General features: G+C 36.8%; 1 protein-coding gene across 1 annotated transcript in view; it reads right to left on the reverse strand.

Annotated features, from left to right (window-relative positions):
* The window catches only part of ABI3BP (ABI family member 3 binding protein), a 167,968-nt gene that overhangs the window by 132,826 nt on the left and 8,219 nt on the right, over nt 1–26,923 (reverse strand). The window contains exons 2-3 of the mRNA XM_086622839.1: nt 11,249–11,428; nt 1,485–1,553 (exon numbers count right to left, since the gene is read on the reverse strand). Coding sequence (XP_086478965.1) covers nt 1,485–1,553; nt 11,249–11,428 — 249 coding nt within the window. The remainder of the gene's footprint in view (nt 1–1,484; nt 1,554–11,248; nt 11,429–26,923) is intronic.

Genomic DNA, 26,923 nt, shown 5'->3' on the forward strand with positions numbered 1-26,923 from the left:
TCTCCATTTTTTTTTAAAAATTAAAACACACAGCTTGGTCATTCACCAAACTATCCAGCAAATCTGCTGTCTATAGCAAAATCCCTTTCTTGATCACTTTTTGAGGAAAGATGGAAAAATGGAAAAATATGTGAGTTGTGAGTTTTAAGGAAAAGAAAAAAGAAGCTCTCATATGCTTTGAAATCATACTGTATTTTGGGAGGACCTACATAAGATTTTGATTATGACTCACATTATGTCATTATTTGCCAGTTAGAGACTGCAATGATTTATACACTGTAAAACCAAGAATAACCTTGGTGATCATCTATATTGATCTACATATGAATTTGAACTACAGTGTATCTTCTAGAAATGAAACCAGTTCTTCATTTGTAAATCTAAAATTGCAGCAACTCAGACTCTACCACAATTCTTGGTAATGTGTGCAGTTGAACTGTTCTCACTACTAAAAAGACTTGCCATATATCTACCTAGCAGTAAACCATCAGCTATTCTTACACCTTTGTCTGCTGGACTGAAAAGTCAATTACCTCAATTTTGTTCCACAGATCCATTTCTGTAGACTGCAGATACAAAAATTAATAATGTCCAAAGAGTGCATTTGGGCTTTTTTTTGTTTGTTTCCAGTTTTTTGTGTTTTTTATATATATACACGTATATATAGCATCTGAAATGTAAATCACTTTTCAAAAATCTTTCCAGACATATTCTTTTACATCTGGCCAAGCGCAAGAAGAAATTAATCCCAAGCAGTTACCAGGAGTCAGAAAAAAATTCACATAATCATTTCAAGCTATAAACATATACATATATACTATCAGTTCATTCTTTGCCACAGCCCAGTGATCCTGAGAGTCATCTCCATATTAAGTAAGGAATTAAAAACTAACAATATTAATAACATGATTAAGGTCATTTAGAAAGTCTTTGGAACAGACAAGAATCAAATTCAGATTTCTGCTTTGCTGTGTGCAGTTTAAGCTAGAAGCATCCTTCTTTCCTGAACTCCTTGCACCAGCAAACTTAGTCGTACCGATTTACAGATAGATATCTACACATGCACACACAAGTTATCATTTCCAATGAGAAACAAAGAGCATTAACACGTCGATGGATGAAGGAATCCTTAGTAGCAGTAATAGTTTGGGACGAGTAACTTCAACACACCAGATCACTGTATTGCAAAACTTCTAATGTTTGCATGTATTTGTGACCTCTTTAAACATCAGAAATCAGTGTTATAAATTTCAGTTCTCGTTTGCAAAAACTTTTCACAAGAATGATCTTTAGGTACTTCATGTTTTCAACATCACATGTGTGACTACTGACTAGGAAATGGTGTCCTACATTTTACCTTCCTGAGTATGGAATTTGCACATCCCAGTCAGACACCTACAGTTACAGACCTCTTTTCAGCGAAAGCCAGTAGAAGATGCTGTCTGCCTTTTACTTTAAGAAGAGATGCAGTAATGGTAAAATACCTGAACAAGACTTCTTGTTATTTGAAACACGTGCTGGTCTTACTGAAACCAAATACCGCGGCTCTGCATCTGTAAATGAAGAAAACAGCAATTATTACAGACGTCCTTTTTGCTTGAGAAAGGGATTAACCTACACTTCATAAGAAAAAGTCCAATGTTCAGTGAATGCTTGACACATTACCCAATCTTTGTGATCTTTCAACATGTTTGCTTTAAGGTTTATTCACCAATCATTCAGAAATATTCTTGCCATTAGGAAAAATAATAGGCCTATGTACGAAAGATTTGGCAATTCTTTTTGACTGAGGCACAGCAAATGGGTGATCATGGCAGGACATACATGTTACATTTGAATGAAAACATTACTTAGAAAGAGAAGGGGAATGAAAACCAAGATGAAGAGGAAGAGGTGATGGCAAAAAGAAAAAATAAAACAGGTAAAGTAGTAAGAAGGAAAAGCGACAAGTACAAGCGAAGAGTAGAACCAGAGGTATCTACTCTCCTGACAGGAGTTGGAGGAACTTTTCCTACAACATTTTCTGTATTCTGTTTCAGGCTATACACCTTCGTTTTCCTGATGTAAACAGTCTCTCATTAAAGAGTTGACCTATTGTAAAAAATAATAAACAAAATGCTTTGATCATTTAGGAGTGCATACCCCGATAGATTAATACTAAATCATTCCAGATTCGCCTGAATTACCTGCTTGCAGGAAACACGCAGCATCAGACATGCTTAAGACAGTCTCCACATCAGTTGCTGGCTTGTTTTATAATTAGATTTACATACTTTGTCCAGAGACTTATTATGAGATGTAACTATTAAGTGCTTTGACAGTTTTGAAAACTCTTTATGAAAGTAGTTATTACTAACATTTAAGAGCAAGGGACTAATATTTGTGTAAAATCCACAAAGGACTGTGACTTTGACTGGAATCTCTGGGTACTGTTATATTAAAAATAATGTTGCATGCAACAGGAGAGCAACAGTTTAAGTGATTTTCTCATTCAATAAATTCATCTCAGAGACAAACTGTATTTTCCAGACTTTCTGACATTTACATTTCTTTTAATTTTAACCTCCATGCATTTTTTCCCAGGAAAAAATGAACCTTTGCAAAATATTTTTAAATATTTACAGGAAAGAATCTCTCTCCATCTTAACTCCAGATCAAATTCTTTTGTACCACTTCCCATAAAAGGTTCAACTGTTTCACTTCAAAACACTAACAGAAGAAATCATGTTACATATTTAAAAAGAAAATAAATAAAAGCCCTTCCAAAGACAATAATTTTTGTCCTTCAATTCAATCTTACCAGACTGGCCTAAGTTTCTTTTAAAATACGCAAGAACTGCCGTCATTCTAAAGGATGCAGAGTCCTCGCTAGCTGGGTGTCAGTTGTGAACTAGCTTGGAAAACTTCTGGAAATACTACTATTCACAGGAAATAATGAAATTAAGTAAACCAAGTTTTACACAAACTCTAACACATTTGAGAGACATCTGATGCAGTTTGGATGACACAAGCACACATGGTAAGAGGCCACAAGTTCAGACATATTCATGTTTCTGGCAGTGAAAGGCAGATAACTTCACCCTGCAGCTTAAAATAATAAATGCTTTGATTAAAGCAATGTTGAGATGGTGATTTTAGTTTGAGGAACTCATCTTCAGAAAGAAGATTTTCCCTTACTCTTGACATCGGATGTCAGAGATTTCTGCCCTTCTTAATTGTTTAAAACCAAGCTCTATTCTCACCAAACTGCAACACTAGAAAAGAAGTCATAGGAGCTTCCAAAGAGATATCTACGGGCAGAATTTGGCTCACCATACACTGATCAAAACTACTTTAGCTAGGGTTTATTTTAAAAAAGGATTACTCTATGCAAAATTTTTAGTCTAGTTCAGATACATTCCTCTAAACCTGTATTTACAGATGAGAGACCGCATTTCCTGCGACAAGATACATTGAAGTCTATCAATTAAACAGAATCAATGAGAAATCATTCCATTTCCTCTTACTTCCAGATTTCTGTACAGAGGGAGGAAGAAAAAACAGTACCAAATAAATCAAAAGCTTGCTCTTCTACTTAAAAGGCTATGCAAGCGTGAGGAAAACCAGTCTAACTTAACTTCACTGATTCTATGCATCTAAGTCACTGGAAACCCACACTATGAGTATACTTTAATTATTGTTTTTAAATGGGTTTCCACTGGACCCAATATAAACCTAACTAAGATGATTATTGAAAACAGCTGCTCAAAGCAATGTGGAAAAAAAGAATTAGTTAAAAAGAAAGGGCAACCCCACAGCACAGTATCTCTCCATTTACAAATAATGTTTTTTAACATTTAGGGTGGCACATTGTTCTTCTGGGATCTGTGCAATCATTTGGACATTTTTTTTTGTATTGAGAACTAAAACCAGAAATTAGTTGCTCTTTAAAATAATTTGTTTTCCCTGTACTTTAATCCCAGCTTTCTGCTGAGCATTCATGGCCACTTGTGAGACCATTATAACTCTCACGAAGTATTAAGCAACCTTAACTTCAACAAAATTAGTTTCAAGTATCACCCTGAAAGCTCACGAACTACAAGTTCAGTCTTCAAACTGCAAAAATTTATGTTTTCATCAACAAAATGTCCAAAGATTGTGAAAGTAAGTTATTCAAATGGTTTGAAACAGCTAGTTTTGCCCTGCTCCATCACTGGAAAAATTCATTCTGGCTGAAGTCTGAAATGACATTTGTAGCAGTAGAGAAATAGATTATTGGTTAAACAAAATGTGTTAATAAACAAAGACTGTAAAAGTCTCTCTGCACATCTCAAAGCTACAAAGTCTGATATTTAGCAGGAATCATCAGTTTTAACAGGTGTTTTTCTTCTGTAACCAAGTGCTCTCAGCAGAAATATTTTGTGTTGGGTGCTGTTCATTAAGCTTTGTTGTGAATCTAGCAAACGTTGCCTTAATAAAGAATACAACACATCCCCATTTCCCAGAAAACTCGTGGCTCTTCCAACTGCAATACAATCTATAAAAGGAAGTATTTAGGAAAACAGACTAAGACTGCATGTTGAGGGAGCTCTGCTATAGAACAGACAGGTTTAAAAAGTAACCACTTGTCTGGTTTAGAACCACTGAATTTAAGACAATACTATGATCATTATAGCTAAAATCAGAATTTGAAATTATCAGAGGAGTACCTTCAATACCTGGGACACAGCACTAAAATTCTGTTCTGAACTTAACTAAAAATATACCTTAATTCAGAAATACGATTTGCCATTCCTGAGCAGAACCACCCAGGCTACTATATAGGTGTTAAGAGAGTACAGCGACTGTAGTAAAACTTAAATTCATCTGTTTGATCCACAGTATGAAAGCACTATGCACGGATTGAAGAACGTAGGCCTTGGAATGCTTCTATTCTGGACAGACATACATTCTATATCCAAGGAAACGGAAACCAAGAAAGGCAGACAGCTTGCTTAATGTCATACAACGAGCCCTGATTCAAGTTTAGAAATGGGAGCTCTTAGTCTTCCACTGCAGTTTAACATTTCTCTTATTAAGCTCAGAAGGCCACTGAGTTTTCACACTGATTCAGTCCTCTTGCTGAGAAATATACGTTATCAGTCATCATCACAGGAAGGAAATCATCTGATGCTACTGCTGCTCAATTCATTTTCAGGGACTTAAAACATTACCTCACTCACGTATTAAACTTGATCAAGTTGCAAGAACTATTTATGATCATCTATGTTCCTTTATGATGCCTATATATGCATAATTCCCTCTACAGATTCATGTTTATAAGAAGTAGGAATCTAGGGGAGAGGTGAGTAACATAGGAGGAGAAAAAGAAAATGCTGTGAAATACCGAAACCTAAAAACCCCCATAAATTAGCTTATGCTACTTCATCTTAACGCTTAAGGAATAAATTAAATTGCTAGAATAAGAGGCAGGCAGCAGAAAGGTAACTGTCAGGCCCATAAAAATATGAGGTTCTGACTGTATCATTATGATTCACAGAACATATAAACTATTTACACTGAAATATATTTGAAAAGAGAAGTGCATTTCTAAAATAAAACAATGACATCAAGTAAAAGCAAATCAAATCACAGAGTACAGACAATCATGTCTACAGCTGAATATTTCTGATTTTGTATGAACTGTGTTTGGTAAGAAAACGATAGTTACATAATTAAGGTTAGTGTTTAAATATCTGGAGACAGATCCATGAATCCAGTATCTAACCCCAGAAATCATTTCAACATACATGAGTATATAACAGAGATAAATATGATATAGATTCAAGATACAGATCTGTCTGTCTCTCACCCTGTAAAGAATCCAGAATCTCATAAATGAAGGATCCCTACTGAACAAGTAAAACTTTAGCAAGTTCAGTTTGAAATACATTTGTAAATTTGATATGGAAATCTTAGCATTTCCTTGCTGCTTAACACATTCTTGAAGGGCTGCTACTGTAAGACTCACAAAATAAATCCCCTTGTTTGAACCTGTTACTGCCTAGCCCCCCTTACTAACGCTGGAAGGACAAATGTCATGGCTAAGAGCTCCCTTCAGCTGGCCCGTAACTATTTCTTTATAAACACCTTGAAGCTGCAGATCAGAAATAAAGTCTAAATAGTGACCACCTTAAATTCTCTAGCCACAAAATACTACAGGAAAATGCCCAGCTGTACCAGAAAAGTGCTAGTCAACAAATCCATGCCTAATTCTTAGTGTTAGAATTCCCCAGACATGGGTTGCTTTGACAATTTAGTCGAGAGGTGTCAATATGACATCAGAATTTCAAGATTAAATATCCGCAGCTGAATAAAGCAGTGACATTTTGGACCAAAGCACAACACTCCAGCAGGCATGAACACCCAATCAAATGATTTTTGAGGCAGGAGGAAAGACCAGTCACACATCTGAAACATTAGTAATTGTAAATCAATAGTATGTATATCTATAGCATTTGATACATACAGTAGACACACACATAAGCGTTCAGTACATACTCATACACCCTCTCCTGCCACTTGTCAAAAATATTAGACAGAAGCATTCAGTCGTCTTGTTTTAGCTTTCAAACATCAAAGCTACTACAACTCAATGAAACATCACCAATTAAAGGAAACAGTTTTCTGAACTCCATCAATTACTCGGTACGTTTTCATTTGGATAGCCTGAAAGACACACGCAGTATTCATACACACAGGTATGTCTACAACTAACCACAGAGAAACATTTTAAAGACTGCAAAGTTGCACAGAAGTAAACCAGCACTTTGGTGTCATTATAAAAGAAAAAAAAACAAAACCACAAAACCACCACAGCCATTTGAGTAAGATTCTGTAATATTAATGACATAAAATTATTAAAAGAAAAAACCCTTTTATTATCCACTTTAACAGCCTCAGGAGACAACGAGAATATAACAAAAATAATGCCACTGACATACCAAACTAACACAGGAGAACACTTAATTCCATATACCACGAGCTAGGTTATCAAATCCACGGCAGCAGGCAACTAACGTGCACCGCAAAATGCTAGCAAACTCTGCTATGTTCAAGCACACTATTTTAATTCAGTTAATTTACGGAATTATTTTAATTCAGAGTTCAGCCAATACAGAAACGTGGGTGAAAGCAAAACTATGTAAGAATGATCTGACTAATGAACTTAGAATAAATTTTTAAATAAAGTGTTACAATGCATCATTAGAATTGATAGACTGGCAGATTCAGAAATCAAAACAAAGTATTTTTTAGCTTCAGGCCACAACTCCCTAGTCTGAATTTAAGGATTGCTAAAGACTTACTACAGGATGTTGTTAAGGGCAAAGGGCAAACGTGGAGAAAGGGAAAGACCAAAAGAATGGTGGTGTAACAAGCATGGGAAGAGATAGAAAAGGAGGACAGAGGGGCTGGTGTGAATGAACCTGCTGCCAGTCAGTACGCTTGCCTAGCCAAAGGTGCAGCTGCTGACCTCCTCCAGGCCCTCCAGTTCACCAGGCTCAGCTAACATTAGCAATAAGAACCTGTTTTTTCGCTAAGTTATTAGGTTCTGAACTAATGTTTAATGTTCATATTATTTGGCATCTTGAAAACCATGGGGTTAATACGTCTGCACATTTCTGGGAATTGATCAGCTATAAGAAACTGCACTACAAGATATTTTAGCTAAGCGCTGCTCTAGCACGCCCCCCTGAATTACATCTTTCAAAATGCTTTCAGGTGGTACTAGAATTCTTCCTTACATATATGCAAACTTCACCCGTCACTTATTATGGTGGTTATGAAGCAGGATTGCCAATATATGCAAAATTATATATGCAAACTTCACCCATCACTTATTATGGTTGTTTTGAAGCAGGATTGCCAATGTTTTCCTTTTACACTGTACAATCTGGTTCAGGTAAAGGAAAGGTCAAAGCATGGCCCAACTCTGAGCTAGTTTTAGAAACTAAAATAAAATGTATTTTGCTCACTCTGTTAGCTAATTGCCATTTATTCTTACAATATCTTCCTGTCTCCACCCAATTTTTTGGGATCCTCCAACAGTATCAACAAATTCAAGGAGGCTGACTTGCAATCTTCCTAACCAAGTTAGAGAAAACTAGCACAAGTTTCTCAAGAAAATACGCTTTCTTTGTGAGTCATGCAGACTGAACAGATTTAGATAAATGTTAAAGCCAAGCTCGGGATTTTTGGATGCATCTATCCACCTTATTTATTAGTCTAGCTGGATTTACATTCTGATATCTTCCTTTGACACAGTCTGAATAGCGTTCAGGATCAATAACAACATTGCTCACTGTCACGTAAGCTCATAAAGTGCACTCAGCACAAAACACATCTTGTATCCTGATAAAGAGGCATACTTCTTTGAATCAAACTTTGATGCTGCCTCATCATTGTCATTTACCCTTCACTGTAATTCAAATTCATCTATCTAGCAATGCATGAAGCTGCTCAAGAGTTTGCTGCCAGCATGAGCTCATTACAAGTTCAGGAAATCCAACAGAACCCTCTTCTCCTTGTACATGCCCTCTGCAGGCAGTTCTCAATTAACAGATAATGTTACGTAATTGCTGGCTCGGTTATTATTTTATTTGCAAAAGAAAGGAAAACCAAATATTTTAAGATAAGAATCACTGCAGTGAGGTGCTGAATATTTGAATGGATGAAATGTAGGCAGATGTCACGCCTTCTACAAAGCCATATAACTCATGGAAATCCTAGGAACGATCACGTCCTTACTCGTTCCTTTTAAAATATGTGCACATATACATGTGTAATTTCACAAATTAATACATCTCCTGGCTTCAAGTTTATTGTTAACAGGGTAACAAGAGGTGCGAGACCCCACAGAAAACCTGACAATAAGTTTCATCTTAATCAATAGTGACAGAGGTGGAAATACGGAAGTCATGGGCATTTTATATTTTATATATATTGTGTATCTGTGTCATCTATTACAAAAATAAGTTAGTCATTGCTGTATTTCTCATACTCCAGTTCCAATTAGTGACAATTATTCCAAACAGAATATCAATTATGCTGCTCCATTAACAAAACCAGGCATGCAAAGCTAAATCAAGGAAACGTGTGCCAGGCACTTCATTCTTCTTTGTAAGTCTATACTGTTTATTAGAAAGGACGTAGGACATTTTAAAGGACTGATGCATTTTAGGGAGTGAATCACAACTTACTTATATGCAAAGTCTGTCTGTTATCTTACATTAGTCTAACTACTAAATTAATGAAATTTTTTTTTTCTTTGAGTAGGGTTGACAGTTGATTGCACATCTATACCAATTTCACTTACAAATCTTCATGGAATAGACAATTTTTACACTACTAGGACAAGCAAAGTTCCTCAATCCGTTTGGAAAACATACCTCCTAGTAACTAACAAATGCCCCTAAATCTCCATTTCTAATCTTTACATTTCAGCTACCAAACCAATTGAAGGTTGTGATCAAAGTCCCTAAATTGACTGGGAAAGGTATTCTCTTTCCATGAAACACACTAAAACTGTCCGGAGAGGGAAGAAGCATTAAAATGTATTAGTCTTAGTCTAAATAGGCCACAATGTCTTTTCGTATTTAGGAATTACTCCCTCCACATCCTGTCCAGCAAAAGCCACAACAAACCCCTGTTCAAAGCAGCCTGTAAAGTCCACCTGCTTTCTGTAAAATTTGGATAAGCCAAAGCATGAGAGGACCAAGGAGGAGTTCTCAGGGTGAATGTGAATATTTTTGTACAAACTTAGTTGCTCTGATTGTGGAAAAATATGTGGAACCCATTGAAGACCTTTTGCAAAGTGTACAGTGGCACCTAAATCACTAGAATATCTAGAGCACAGAATAGACAATTTTTAACGTGAAACTTTAAAATTATATTGGTTTAATATGAAGATAGCATACTAGGCCAACTTCATCACATATGAGATGTACTAGTAGTACAAAGATAATGTAAGATTTTTCAGTAACAGGGTCTAGAGGTTTTGTATCTTTGAAAAGTATCTTGAGAGTATTTTTATTGTCCCTCTACAATATCTTATTTTTTCTAATGTCCACATACAGTGTGTGCTGAGCTGAGTTTTCTAGCTGCCAGAATAAAACCTAATCATTGCTCCTAAAACTAAGAACCATCCTGCAATTCCTCCAGTTTGTGCCAGCGGTTGGTCTCTGAAGCTGTAGAGGGTGCTACCAATCACCACTGTCTTCTCTTCACCTCTGCCACACAAGTCACTCTAAGCTAGAGCCAAAAGCACAAATTATGTTTCTTGTTTTAGCTTGTGCTCTGTACACACTTGAAAAGTACAATCAAAGCTGCAGTTTAATGTGGTGCTTAATATTAATGGAATGGGAAAAATTATGTACTCTCTACTTCCAATAAACCAGTCCACAAAGCATAACCTAATCCTAAATCTCTTAACTAAAAACAATAGCTCCAATAAATGCACTGTTAATTAAATAAATGCTTGTGACTTGAAGTACACATTGCTGTTAAATTCTTTTATTTGTATGCTTTCAAAGATGAACTATTGTGTTAGATATAAGGAAGAAAGTTTTCACTCAGAGGGTGGTGAGGCACTGGAACAGGTTGCCCAGAGAAGTTGTAGATGCCCCATCCCTGGAAGTGTTCAAGGCCAGGTTGGATGAGGCTTTGAGCAATCTGATCTAGTGGCAGCTGTCCCTGCCCATGGCAAAAGGGTTGGAACTAGATGATCTTTAAGGTCCCTTCCAACCCAAACCATTCTATCATTCTGTGCAGAATTGGAATAAGCCCCTGCCAGAAAAGGCATCATTTTGATATGAACATTTCTAGCAAAGGGAATCAACCACACAGTTCTCAAAACTGTTTCACTGGTTCTTGTACTATTTGTTAAAAACATGCATGTCTCCTTTATATTCTACTTCATAACTGTAACTTTAGGCAAATCATCCTATTTGATCTGTGATGCAGTCAATATAGTACAATCTCTTAGTGCAATGAAAATCCTCAAAACAAATATCAGTAGCAAACTTTTCCAAACAAGAACTATTTGTTCTCCTTGAAGGACCTCCTAATTCCACTTGCACGTGAAATTCTTCAAGGCAACCTTAAACAAACACAAAGAAACCCTGAGCAACAGCCCAATAAATTAAAAATTAAGAAACCCAAAGTTTCGTATTCTCCTCCCTCTCTTCCCACAATTCATTACAACAGTAGCATGCAAGTAAATATGCCTTACCGAATTCTGTTATGTAGGTTTTTCCTTCCGAAGGTAAAGGAATGTACTGATTAGAAAAGAAGCTGCTTCCATAACCCAGGACGAAACCTTCTAGTTTGGTGTTTTGACTTGGTCGAAGATACCTCATGCAAACCGTGTCCTCTGTCGCATTGATCTGAACTTTCAGATTCTGCCTTTTCACTGGAGAAAATGCAAAGAAAGAGAAGATCGCAATGTATTATCTTGCAATCATATATTCTGTGATGGAATATGACAATATAATACAGGGCTGTTTGATTTGCTGGTCGCAAGCAGCTGAGCAATCGCTTAAAGGTGGAGTCTCCTGGAATCTAAGTGCACTTAAGGCAAACTAACAGTCATGCAAAATCGTGGTTTCCAACATGTCTGGTTTTCCATTACTTTAGTATTATCAGTAGCTGTAACGTCTTCTACAATTGCAGTAGTAGAAAAATGCATGAAGTAACTTGAAAAAACGCAAGTATTTTTTCCTTTAAATGTGAGACTTATAGTAGTATTAGCCATCTATAGGACTCATAGGTGAAAAACTTACAAGTTTGATTTTTTTTTTGCTTGTTAGTAAAAAAAAAAGAAGTTTTAACATTAAGTACATCACACTACAAAATTAGAGGATAAATAGTAACTCGATCCACATTAAAACGCTACAACTACTTTTTTTTTTTTTGCTATGTTGGGCTGGAGATGTAATTTTCTAGTTGGAATTACACCAGGACACCTAACTAACATATGTACTTTACTCAAATTTACCAAGAAACTTTTTTTAAACAGTCATTTTTATGCTTTGCAGCGGAGCAGCACGTAAAGCAAGAAACATCTTGTATGTACATCTACAAAAATTCAACTTAGAACAACACAGAATGACTTCATAACAGAATAATCAATTTTTTAGGCTACAAGAAGGTGTTTCGTCTTCTCTTGGTGAGGTGAGGGAGAACTGGCTTTTCCTTCCTTGGTACTTCAATTTTAATATTCCCTTGTCACTGTTAGGCTTATCAGATTTTCAGAACCTCTGAATGTCAATGCTTAAAAAAAAAAGTAATAACTTTTTCCCAAACTTACAACACTAGCACTAGAATAGTACATTCTAGGTTATTATTGCTCTTCTCATCCTCAAAATATAAATTTTCATTCCCAACAGATTTTCAGGCATCTCTCCAATCATGAGGGTTGAAATTAACTTTTCAGGAAAAAACGGAAATTTGCACAAAAATATTTTACCTCAGGAGCTAAATCCTGAAGAAAAACAATGAGAGGCACGACCTGTCTTTAAATAATAAGGTAGAGCGATACTGAACTTCCTTTCCTTTCTTTCTTTCTCTCCCTCACTCTAACTCCCTCCCTTTCTTCCGTTTCCTTCCTTCCTTTCTTTCTCTCAGTAATTGCAGACTGATATTCAGTTTCTTCAGACAAGTACATATTGATTCTCTGATATCATCCCAGCCTACTATCCTTTTTTTTTTTTTTTTTTTTTTGGGGGGGGGGGACACGGAATCCTAATTATGCTGAGAGGCCATAATCCCCAATTTGTGAAGATAATTTAGTAGTAATGTCAAGTGGCTGCAGTTGTCTGCACACTGAACCTAAAGCCCTAAGCCAAACACTTTATGCCTCTTCCCTTTATAGAAAGAAGCATACAAGTAAAACTGATGGAAAACATGTACCTCCGATGAGACTTTTCCTTTATCTAAAGACTGATCAAGTAAAAGCACTCAGCCAGGAAACCATCACAATTTCCAAAGGCAACTCTGCCAGGTTCCGGAAGACTGCAAGACTTCTAGAACACTGAACACTGACATTTTCAGCAGTACAATACCATCACAAGAGAAGGGGTAGTGGTTGCTTCCTTATCTGGGAGACATCCTAACTTATTTTCAGTGTATGAAACTACTGTGGGTGTCCAACTTTGAATATCAACAAGGCTCCAAATAGCAGAAACCAGGAAGAAAATCCAACAGACTTCAAACTCTAATATCCTTCCTAAAGATGGTTAGTAAAAAGTGTTACACGCCAATTAACTTCAGGATTAACTCTGATTGACAGTGAACTAGATTTGTTAAAATTATGTAGTCTGCAAAACTCTAACCTAACTTTGGAGAGCTCAGCACAAATAAAAGGTCTCCTGGTCTCCACTGAACATTCATGACTAAGAAGAAAGTAAGACAGTATTTGATTCAAATATGATAATGTGATTTCTGCATTAAAATTCTTAATCAGACTCAAAACCGGATTTTAAAAAATGTTACCAAAGAACTATTTTCATTTTAAATATACAATAATGTCACCTTTTTTTTTTTCTCTCGGTTTTTCTTTACATTAATTTGAAGATCTAATTTTAATTCAAGATTGAATTCAGCTGGGTTTGATTCCAATTAGAAAAACTCTATGTTTTATTCATAAGTAGCTGATTATAGTGACAAGAGGTCTTGATTTTATTTAAGCTTAAAAACTCTCAGTGAAGTTTCTAAAAACAGAAAGTCTAAAGGGGATCCCAAGGCAGCACTAGCATTGAGGTAGGACCCTTTAGACCTTTTTTTTATAGCTAGCATATTGAAACCACCAAGAGAGCTTTTAAACTCGAAGCCAGTTCTGCCAGAACATAAATAGCAATAATGTATTTTTTAAAATAGACAATAAGGCAGAACAGAAGAAAAGAAAAGGAGATTAACTTAAAATTTAAAAAAATAAATTTTTGTCCTCCCTGCTCTATCTTCACAGTGCAGATCCTTTTCCCCTAGTTCACTTTTAAGAACAGAATCCTTTCAGTGATAGTCTGGATTGCAACAAATACCACAGGGTTCCTGCAGTGTTTAGGAAAAAAATCATACAATCATAGAATCATGTGAGGGGCCCAAAACTGACCACACTATTCGAGGTGCAGCCTCATCAACTTACACATGAGTGTAAGTTTTCTTGTTTTCTTGCTCTTTCTCCCTACTGATGTATTTCAGTGTACAGTTACTTTACAGATTAAAAAAAAAAAGAAGAAAAAGCAATGGATCCCTTTGTTAGTTTGTTATTATCCCTCTTATTACCACATCTTACTGATCTTTATCTTATTTCAACATCTCCTAATTACTTTCTGTCTAAAGATCACTCAGCTCAAAATGAGTTGAGTGGCAGTAGTCACGTTCTCTCAAGTGAGGTGTGCTCAACAAAATCATGGCCTGGTCTCATGTTGTCCAAGGTAGGAGACCGCTACATTGGATCATGTACTCTCTTCTACTGCTAGTGCTACGTTAGCAACAAAGGTTCCCAACTGAATTTGCTGGGAACCGTAGCTGTTGAGAACGAGCACTGCTATTCCAGAGAGTGAAAGGCTACACCAGAGACAAAACCAAAGAACCATGAGGGCAGAAGGAAGCCAATAAGCACAGAAGGTGCCCTCTGTCATGGCAGATCTATCAATGCATGGTAGATCACTCTTGATATGGACTCTTTGTAGGGCATGACATCTCTCCCCAAACCAGGTCAGTGTGCTACTTAGTCACCAGTCCAGCTCTTCCATCTGCCAACACATTAGCACTCCAACATCTTTCCAGAAGCCCTTGCACTCTTCCAACACCCCACGTTTGTGCCCACCTACACACAGAACACTTCTTAGCATCACACTATAAAAATACAAACACAAAGAACTGTGAAGCAACCCTGTTTTTTTTAATAGCTGAGTACACTATAAAGAAATAGTTCTGAAAGAACTAAAAAAGAAAAAAAAAGTTAAAATGTTCCAGACTCAAGACGGTCACATGAGCTCAAAGGAGACGTGGACCCTTATGAACAAGCATTTCCTAAATCTAAAAGGAAAAGGTACTTTGTGCAGGCAACTATAAGCCCAGCTCTGCTACACTGGTTGGAATTAAAAACAAACAAAAAAGCCTTCTGTGAAAATGTAACGAAATGCAATTCATGTTAAAGCCTATGAGGAAAGCCCATGTGGTCATGCGGAATCCTTGGAGTGCAGGAGAGGTATGCAGGGAGGGCACAGCAGCACAGAGGAGCCTCTGCAGCCAGCTGGGGAGAGCTCAGTGCACAGACATGGCCAGTCTAGTCAAGACAGGGCCAGCCTGAAGCGGTATAGATACAAAGGACTTCGTATCAATTAGGTTGGTAAATGGAGACTGCTCTCAGGTGCATATCAGCAAAATAGATTTTACTTGTGTTGATCTCACAGTATTTTGAACAACTGACAGGGAAAGCAGGCATTTCCATTCTGAGTAATATCTCTATCTTGGCCACCACTCAGGTAAGCATCCATTAAACATGATCGAATGGACAAGGGAAGTCACAGGAACTTGCTAGCTATGATACTGTGATAAGAATGTATATGATTTTGAGAAAATAACTTTGCCATATTATTTTAGAATACCTTTTTCCCCCATCTCCTTGATGAAAGAGTCAAATGATAAACTAGACCCTCTCTAATTCTGACACAAAGAGATTCTGAAACACCTTACAAACAGAAGAGAACACTTGCAGGCACAGAGCAAGGCAAGGTTGAATTCTCCTAACTCGTATTCACCTGTATCAGCTTTTGGCATGTGTTATTGAAACCCTGGTCTTAAATATTTGCATTTGTAGAGTAATTCTTTTACATTGAGTACACCTCAAGATTCTGGAACCCATAGCTACCTCTGAAAAACAGTCTTTCCCTCCTGGCTTGCCAACAGAAATTCCACACTGATCTGCAAGTCTTCTCTTCAACAAGAGTCAGCTGATGGCCAGAACCAGCAGGACAAACCATGCACAGCATATGTGAACTAAAAGCACTACGTTAAGTGCATCAGACGACTTGTGGTGTTAGAATCACTCTGGGGAAACTACTCTTCTCCTATAAGGGGAAAGACAGCTTAATGAATCAGACGCATCATAAGGAAACCAGCCATCCAAAAACTCTTCAGAAAGAAGAAAATAGGTACAAATGGTCTGAAGAATCCAGCTGCGAACACCATAGTTTGGCTAGTTGCATAAAATAAGTGGTCATGCATAGGCAACAGGAGCCAAGAGCAAGTAAGCATTGAAACTTTCAGAGAAATTTAACACTAAATTACCTAACTGAAATTCACATCTTTAAAATGTGAAAGCAGCTATGGAAAATAATATACAAAATATTCAGCTGGATGTGTGCTGTTCAAGCTTCAGATCCACCATGGATTATGTGAAATATTTTCTTTTTCTTATCACTTTAATTAATCATAGAGTAACAGAGGAAGAGAGGGGAGAATTCATAAGCTCTGCTACCATCTCTTATTTGTACCAGCCTGTTCTAACTGATGGTTCATGTCTAGCTACAAGACAAACAGAGAAGTCCAATTTTCAATTTCTGCTTTCACAGCAGAAGTTCAGTCAAAGCCCTTTGGTTCAGGTCTAACATCCCCTAAGAAATCACCATTGCAGAGCAGTCTGAAAAGGCAAAACAGTAACTACTAAGAATATGTATATATAATTCCTTTCCTATTTAATATCTGGAGAGAAGTAAGGAGATAAAGAGAAATGGTTCACTGGGCTGGCTGCATTAAAGCAGTATTTGTTCAGCAATTCAGTGTAGGGGACAACAGCATTTCCAACCTATAGAAGCAAATAAAACCACCTGAGAGTTCACTTCCCAAAAGAACAGCCAAAAGAATTTTGTTTCACTAACGGAGAATTAAAGCCTTTGAAATTCTGGTCCCATGCCCCACTATATAATCATCAATATTGTTGGTAACTATAGATGTGGAGCTAGTTTAAATTGCCAGTTGGTTTGATTTTCCTCTGTTTCAAGGAACATGAGAGAACTTGAGTAATGAGGTGACCGAAATTTGAATTAATTAGTTCTTTTCTGTTTCTACCCAAACCCAAAAATATATATTGTCCCTCTCAAATAAAGTATCTTCAGCTGAAGAGCACTCTATTTCTCTCTCCAACTCAAGAAGATACGTCAACAGCTGGCTGATAATTTATTATCTAGTAACTAACACATTCAGAAGTAACCCTGAGGTGCTGATATAGCAACAAACTTCAAGAATGAAGCACAAATGAAATAAAGTATTCACTTTTTGTTTTGAAATGAATGAATATTGGCAACTTACGTTTTGAGATACCTGTTTGCCTGTTTAACTGAAGGCTCAGCAAAAGCGATACTGGGACAAGACGCTACTTTCACTTATTCTATGATTCTACTGGTGTACTTTAAGTGTGAACAGTCTCTCGTGATCAAATACAGTCCTATTTTTTGTTTTATCCATAGAGTGAAAAGCCTTGAACCCTGTCCTACAAAAGCAGAGGGTGAATACAGCTGTACCGTATTACAGTAAATTTGGCTTTGTCATCAGAATTCCTTTTGCCTTACATTGAAACTGTTTGGTTTTCACCATTTCAAAGATTTTAGAGGGCATGAAGGCAAGACCTAGCACTGCCTCCCGGAGCAATAGCCAAATGAAGCGTGCCTTAAGAAAACATATTAGCACCATCTATTTGTGAGCACCACCTCACTTAGAACATTCAAATCGTTCACAGCAGTGCTTTCATTTTCCAAATCTGGTGCCATAGCACCACCAGCCAAGTTTTCAATGATAATCTAACACTGTGCAACTTTTAGTTTTGCTATTTTATATTTTTGTATTTACTTTGGCTCCCAAATATGAAGAAATATTAGTTGTTTGGCTCAAAACCAAATATATCTTAACATGGGAAACATTTAAAAATAGTTCTGTTTCTATGCAGCAGAATAAACAAGACACACTACTAAGACAGCCACAACCACAGAATCATGGAATAATTTAGGGTGAAAGAGACTTCTGCAGACCATTTAGTCCAACCCTCTGCTCAAAGCAAACCTAATCAGATCAGGTTGCTCAGTGCCATGTCCAGTTGAGTCTTGAACACCTCTACGGACATAGATTCCATAACATCTCTGAGTAACCTGTTCCAGAATTTATCATCCTTGTGGTTTAAAACAAAAAAGTCCTAATATCAAACTGGAATTTCCCATGTTCCAACTTATGCCATATTGCTGTGCACTTCTGCAGAAAATCTGTCTTGTTTGTATCCTCTGACCAGATAGCTGCGGACAGTGTTAAATCCTCTTTCTCATCACAGATTTCAGAAGACATCAATGCTCCTGGCTACAAAATCCACATTAAGAAACAATGAAAATAGGTGCCATATAGACTGTACCCTTAAAAAGGGCGACAAAGAATACCGTATTAAGGGAGGGTAAGCTAAAAGCATTGCACATAGCTTTGTCATTTGCAATTGAAGTTCTCCAATTAAGTACTTTTTCCTAAATATTAGTATGCCTACACTCTGTACACAAGTCTAACACTACTTCAGAAAAATAGGCTGCCACCATGCAGCAGTTAACTTTTCAAAACACATGCATGCACACGTATCTACAAAAGTAGCCTAACTCATAAGCTTCCAACTTATGCTCATAGGATCTCTCTGCTCAGGTAGCTTCCAAAAGAGACGAACAAAAGCAATGCTATTCTTACCTATGGACCAACATGGAACAACATTTATTACACTGAGATCCACTTGCACGTTTTTAAGGATGAGCAAATCAGAAAAGTTTCAGCAGTATAATTCCTGTTCCAGTTCTAATGCTCTCCTTAACCTGAGTTTCTCTGTCCCCAGGCCATCGATTCTGTTCATTTCTAAGTCAGTCTGTTGGTTCAAGGAAGCAACTGAGAAGCAGAAGCAATGAGTTTATTTTGAAATGCTACTTTTTCACTTACAATGACATTAACACAGAAATGGTAGGTTTTTCTTATTTTGACTATGACATTTGATAGATAGGATGAATAAAGCTTGTATTTTAAGCCTTATTATCAAGGCTTATGAATTTATCAATAACCAGAAACTAGTAATTGATTCCACCTTATTAAGTTTTGAAGTTAGCACCTTTTTTCGACTCCCACTGTACCTGACAGAGTAGATGTGATGGCACGGTAAGTATGACCTGTCTGACTTGCAGTAATTTAAGAGGAAGAAAAGACATCACCGAAGGATTAAGTCTCTCTAGGAAATAAACTAGAACAAGCTAGTAGTAGTAAGCTAACTTAAAGACAAAGATATTTAAAAAAAAATAATCTTATTTTCATGTAACCCTCCATACTGTATTTTCCTGCTTCACTTGATGACAAAAGAAATATTTTCAGCCAATAGAATCACAACACAAACACTTGCCCCACTTAGTTGTTTTCAGAAATCGCGTTTCATGACCTCAAGTTGTCAAGTGGACAATCTGCCATCAGTTGTCTTACGATACAAGAACTACCTGTTGAAATTCCAACTTCATTACTTGCCCAACTCAGAATAAAGACGCTTTCGAGAGATTTTTTTAAATAAATTCCTTCTTGCTTCTAAAATACTTTTGCTTGAAAGAAGGCAACTTTTATTAGGCGTACTGACATTCTTAACAGACTGCATACTGCAAATAAAACAGCATAAATTGTAATTCCACTCCATATTTCTTTTATTTCATGGGGTGATTTTGGAAATTTAATTTATAATAGAAATTGACCAAAAAAGGAGTACACATATCTGAAATATCTCATAGGAAAAACTGAATACTAGTATTCAGCTGAAGACAGTAACTCAGCTAAGACCTCCGTCGGAAGAGATGTACTATGAGGGACCATGGCCAGCCCCATCCCTTCCAGTGCCTTTCTCAGAGCAATCTTTCAGGATTACTGAGACTTCTTCCTTCAGTTGCAACGTATATTTAGTTTTACTAATGCTCACCCGAAATATGCTCGCTGTTTTCAACGGATGTAAACTAAAGAGATGTTTCTCAGAAAAACTTGTTGAAGTATTTGTATTACGAAACTATACAGTTTGTAAAACTTCCTTTGCTAATTCCTCTCCAGTGATCACTACAGTTCAGAACTGAGTTAATAAGCTGTAGCTCACTATTACTTTAAGACCAGTAATGACAATGCAGAGGTAAAGATGTAGTCATTAGCAATTCCAGCTTCTACATATCTACATAAAGCAAGGTACAACAAGGAATTTACTGCTCACATGCTGCCATCTGTCTCAGCTGTCTTCAGGTCATTCAAGTACTTCTTTGAAGTTCCATTTCCATTCTTTTCTCTATCTCCCTCACAAAGCTCCTTACACATGTTGGTTTAAAATTATTTTTTATTGGACTAAGTACGGTAACTATCCTTATTTTTAGGGTTCAAAGCTGAAAAGAGCCTAGATTTAAACTCCTGATCCCACTTCAGTAGTCCAGCTCCCATTGTCAGGTTTCATTCTGCAGTCCATTTCCTGTTACTTGTTAAAATGGCAAACAAAACTGAAAACAAGGAAGAAAACTGTTGTTAGAGAATAACTAAGTCTGTAGCTCTGATGGAAAAGGGAATAGGAGTCAAACTTCTGAAAACTTCTTTGGACAGAGTTCAAACAACCTGTCTCTGGCTCCTCTCACAAGATATTGTTTAATTTTTCTTTTAAATCTTAGAAAATTGCACTCCTTTCTTTGCCCAGTCAGGAAATTTAGCAGTGTTTAAAAGTCAAATACGTGTGCTAAAAATTTAATTTAAATACAATTCAACATTGAACAATTCAACATTTTTCAAGGTTAGGGACAGACCAAAACCTATCGATTATTTTCTATGCATAAAGCCCCCTGAAACTCCTTCAAGTTGAACCATTTTTGATAGACACTACTTTTCAAATCAATAGCACAAAAATCACAAAACTTAAAAGGACATGATTTGTCCATGGAAAAACTCCTCAATAGAATGACCTCAGACCCTTATTTCAATTTAGATTATGGAATGGTTATTTGCACTAGGATAAAGCTTGATTTGGATCTGATGTAATTACGATCTCCAGCATGTTGTGCCCCTGGCTTTACACTCAGAGCTAGTTGGTTGTTGTTGTTTTGTCCAGACTGGCCTGGCATGTCTTCTTCTGGGCTGATGCAACTCCACCTGGACAGAGCTGATGAGACAGTGACTGCATCTTTCTCAGAAGAGACGGTCTTTCCAATCCTGGCTCCTTCTCCTGTACAAGGAAACAGGTCCAAGGCAACTCCACCCAGGCTGGGCTATGAAGAAAACTATCTTGGCCAAAGAACCTGACAGATTCTTCATATTCAGTAAAGGCATGAAGACGACTATGCGGAGTGAGAGAAGCTTCTCAAGTTTTTTAAGTCTAACTTCCTTTTAAGCCTTCAAAGAACACCAGCTAATGCAAACACCAAAAGGAAAATGTAGTCTTTGGGTATGGTCGTGTATACAGCAGTCACATTTTAATGCTGATAGCGGAATAAAAACATGGACTTTTTTTAATAACAGCTCCTCAAGTGGGAAAACTCAACAAGATACTCAGAACTTAAGCAGGTAAGGAGTTCAGATGCTGTTGGTCTGGCTTTGCCCACACATTATAAATAGACTGAAGTGATCCGTATTCAAGACTGTGGACACCTTAATGAACCAAGTCTCTTGAGAACACGTTCATTGGCAGGCAGTGCTTAGCATTACCACTGCCATTATCTACTCAACAGTGGGCAATGTTTAGCATCATCACTCCCTTAATTCACTTTTCATCTACAAATATAAATACATTTTTGTAGAACTAAAAATCAAAGGCATAACGAAAAACAGTATCTGGAACTACAAGCGCATTTGCTTCTGAGAGTGAAGACATACAATCTATGATGTTATCATTCATTACCAAATGCACAGATACTTGGCTCCATGGACTGATGTGTACCCAGATTGCCGTAAGGTTCTCACATCGTAGCAGTCATTTTGAAGTCTGTTCCTTACATGTGATCGCTATGTATTACATCAGAATACATAATTTCGTCTTTTTCAGTACATACTTTTTGGATTGATTTGCTGCATGACTATTCATCTGGGGATCTTTTGAAATACTTTGGGAGAATAGGAGTCAGATTTAAAAGAAGAATATGAAATAAGTAACAGTAAGAAAGTATCATTTATACTGTCTTAGAATAAGGCAGCTTTGAATTAATGTTAAAAAAAAAACCCTCAAGCAGTCTTAAATCAGTATTTCTATGTTTCTGTGTATCTGTAAAATGAAATAGGTAGTCATATACTAAAATTCTCCTCTGCGATAAGTATTTTCTTACTTGCCATACTCTGAGCAGTTGAAAGAGTAAATGTCTAGCTCAGTATTCTGTAACAGTTGCTTAGAAGATGTTTTCATAGCTAATTTTGTTTTACCTCCTTCTCTGATTCAGCACACAGTTATTTTTTAAGGACAAAACTGCTTAAAGATAGTACTTACTAACACAGTAAATTTGACATCAGCATGTATTTCCAACTCTTAAGCTGTAAACTAGTCTATGAGTCTCAGAATCACCAACATATCTAGGTATGTTTCAAGATATGCACTAGTCCTCACTTCTAAAAAGATCTCTTGTAGCTAATAAGCCAGTGCACATGAATCTTTTCTTTTGCACAGAGCACTATCAATTAGACTAATTTGATAAAATCCAGGAAATTAGGAAAGTCAATGACTAGAGGTATGAAGTATGCTATCCAGGAAAAAAGCCCTAATAGGAGTCATCCAGCTTAGATGAAAAGTACATGGATAGATATGAAGACAGTATCCAAATATATTAAAACAAAGAAACAAACAAACAAACAAAACTCTGAGCGAATGCAGTATGAAAATATTTGGCTCCATATCTGTGAAGAGCAGAAGTGACATAAACTGTAGCAAGGAAGATAGCTGGAAAATTGATGAAGGCAAGGAAGCTCTGGAACAAACTGCCTCAGGAATATGCACAGAGGGTCAAATGATTTCAGGAAGTCCCTTTCAGCCCTGTGTTCTTTGTAAAAATGAGTATTTTTCCACTGGATGGCTACCAGTTTTTCTCCTGAATCTCTAAGTATGCACCATAAAGCCTCAAGAAGGGTTGCCTTCTCTAATGCAATGCTTGAATTCTAATATCCTATTTCATATCTCCAACATGGAGATACTGAACATCCAATAAAGCATGATCTCTTCAGTATATAGATAAGCATAAACTGCCAGGGAGAGGCAGATTAATTTGTCTTGTGAGAACAGAAAAATATCTCACTGCAATTGTTTGAGTAAGGGCAAGAAAGAGCATCCAGGAAACTGCAAGCTGTTCAGCCTCACCTTAGTCACCAGGAACAGAGGGTTGTGCCCATGCACATGGCAATCAAAAAAAAAAGGTGATTCGGAACAGCCAGCACAAATTTACCAAGGCCAGACTGTGTCTGATCAACCTTGCCGCCTTCAATAATGCTATTACTGGCTTCGCGTACAAGGGGAAAGTGGTGAACATCATTTACTTCAACTTTGACACAATTTCCACAGGTATCCTTCCAGCCAACTGGATAAATGCAGACTAGATGGGTAGATTGCAAGGCAGATGGAAAACTGGGCACAAAGAATAGCAGTTAGTGATTAAAATTCCAAAGTCCACATCGATAGTCTTTCTGGTTCTTGAGCAATATCCACAGTAATTTCTAAATCCATTCCAGAGAAGGGGAATGTCTTGTGATTTGTGTACACCTGGGAAAGAACTTGGGTTGAGCAAATAAAAGAAGATGAGTTGCACATAATGATCTGCTTTCAAATTGAAGGGAGACAAACTACATTGAGACACCCATTCAGAAATAGGTACCCATCAAGCTACCTTCCTAAATCATCTTTACAGAAAGACAGACACTGCTGAACACCTGTCACGCCAGTGAGCTTGAATGGTTGTTCCTCTGTCAAGGTTTAATATTTAAGTAAACACTCTCATGCCTATCTCATGAGAACGACAGTCCAGTCTGCGGTTTAGTTCACAGGCTCTCCAAAGACCAAATAAAAGGTAGCTAAAATAATATAACCTTGAATAGAAACAAGTATTTTATTAGAAGGTAATGTAATAACCTATTTCTAGCAGAAATACCTAGAAACAGAAAAGTACCATCTGTCCATTACATTGAGATTGCATGTGTAGGGACCATGCCCAAGACAGCACAAGACATTCAACAACTCTTAAATATGTGCAAGCTTGTAAGAATGTACTTAGTACCTTACTACTATCTAATAGGATTTAATTTCTATTCATAAATCCCCTATTATGCTGTGTATAGTTGAAATAGGCCTCTTTAAAATAATACGCATCAAAAGATGAAAATGGAATGGGATCATTCCTTCTCTGAAGTCATGATGGCTTTTCACTTCCAACATTGCAATCGTCATATGATCACGCAAAGTATCTGCGCTCTCTGCTCAAAATCTTCTTCTAACATCCAAGACATACAGGACTTCAAATAGTGCAAGGATTAACAGCTTTGGATGTGCACTTGGCAACGGTGCTTGCAACATTCTGTGGTTTAACTCTGGAATATGTTCCTCCCTTTTCAGAGGCAGGCAGCTGATAAAGCAATTAAATATCTGAAGCATACGTAAGAATTCTTAGGTATTGCTGTACAGCACACGCTAAACTCCTTTAAGAATAAACAAACCTCATATGTTAACAAAACCGATAATCAAATATGAATTGCTGTTACGCTTTGAGAACTGCAATTTGGTCTTGTCAATGCCTTCAAATCTACCAGCGAAGCTTTTAACTGGTTATTCCCTTTCAGTTCAGAAAGCTATGGGAACAAACCAAAAAAAAAATTAAAAAAATTGTTCAGTGTTTCCAACAGAGCAGTCAAAATAAAGTGGTTTCACTTATGTTCTTGGTCTCCAAACCGAACATTCTCACACATGTCTATGACACTAGCTGGATACAGCCGAGTCCTGTAAGGGTTGTTTCCAACTGCATATAGTTTTTCCAGCTGGAAAACGTATCTCATCTCGCACCATTATAGAATCATAGAATCATACAAAGGTTAGGGTTGGAAGGGACCTTAAAGACCATCTAGTTCCAACCCCCCTGCCATTAGATGAGATAGATCTCAAGACTGATGATCTGGCTTCTCAATAAAAAAAAATAAGTAACAGATTAAAAAAAAAATCACAGGTGATCTTTTTTATGTTCTTCTATATTGTCCCACATTCTGAGTTTTCAGAGATCAAAGGATAATTTCTACAAGTTCAAGCAAATGTCTGAAGAAAGTAGCAAGAGACTTCCAGTCTTTAATTAAAGAGTGTGAAAATAGAAACCTCCAATAAGATAAACACTTGATGATTTTAGGAAATAATATTGAATTCAAAAATTTGGCAGAAATCCTTTTTTTCAGCACTATGAACACCTTGTGAAGCAGAGGCATTGTTAACTTGTCTGAAGAAAACTAAAATATGAAGTAAATTGTTCTACATCAATGGATTAGAGAAAAAAAGGGAAAACAAATACTTATTTTTGCTACTAACAAAGTGTTTATCTGTTCTCCCACTTATTTCTTTTTCTACACAGAATATGGCAGACAATACAGAGTTTACGTTCTCCAACTGTATTTCCAAATTCTATATCCATTACATCACCTGCTCCATTTTCACCACATTGCCATTTATCTACAGAGATGAAAGAAAGCAGTGGGGAATAATCTCGATTTCTAACCCATCATTCTATGTTTATATTTACCTTTTTATTAATTTTAATTCTCCTCCGGTGTTTTATTGAAAGGAAAAGAAAAATGCCAATGAAGAAAACATTATCAGCCACACAAAAGGAAGGCTTATGCTAATTTTGGGGCAGGATAGGGGCATGTACACCTATGCACAGACCCATCAGCAAGGCAACCTGTGTACGACTGACTTTGCATTTTCACTTGTAGTACATTCAGGCATGTATCCAACTGTTCTGGGAGAATTTATGGCATGTAGAAAGTTAGGTCCCTCTCATCACTGATCTCGTAACCCAGTGTGCAGCAGATTACATTAATTCCTAAGGAATGTTCTCTGACTTATGAGTATATAAGTACATAAATATTGCTTCACGACTTCACAGCATTTTAAAATAAGACGGTCTTTCCTGTGCCAGTTAAAACACCTGACAAATGTTTTAACACTACAAAAGCAAATTAATGGAAAAAAAAAATCTGGAAAAGCCAGGTCATGATAAAAAACACTCACAATGCCTGATTTCTGCACTGAAAAAGGGCATACTTAAGAGTATCAGTTTCCTTTGTGTGGTCAAGTAGATTACTGCTGTAATCTTTACATTATTATTACAGATAATTTTTCTGCAGCTTTAATACTATGAACTACCTAACATTCCCTTCAAATGAATATACTAATAGCATATGATGTCCATCCCTAATTCCGGTAAGTATTTCCGAGTGGAAAAGGAACACGCTAAACATCTGTTACATTACTGAGAAACTTTGCTTTCTAAGAATTCATTATCACACATTAACAACACATGAATGCTTTTTTGACCCTGTTACTAAAACTGGGAGAGTACAGGGGGATTGATAAGAGCCTGGAAGATTAAAACAAACCATTTTTTATGCAATGCCTTTACCAAAAATGAACTAGATGCCACAACGACTTTGTGCGTGAGCATGCCTCTGTGTGCTGGGGAATCTGTGAAATTATCCTCATTACTTGCTTACTTGCATGCAAGTTTAGTCTAATTATAAATCTTGCATTAGAGGAAAAAATCACAAAATCTGTCCAAAATTTAAAACAAGTTCTTTAGCTCAAAAAGTTTTCATAATTAATGCTTCAGTCCTTTAAAAAAAGTCTTAGTTATGATGTTTATGCACAGACTTGACAAAGAGACAA

This window comes from Tauraco erythrolophus, chromosome 1, assembly GCF_009769465.1.
Source record: "Tauraco erythrolophus isolate bTauEry1 chromosome 1, bTauEry1.pri, whole genome shotgun sequence".
Taxonomy (NCBI): domain Eukaryota; kingdom Metazoa; phylum Chordata; class Aves; order Musophagiformes; family Musophagidae; genus Tauraco; species Tauraco erythrolophus.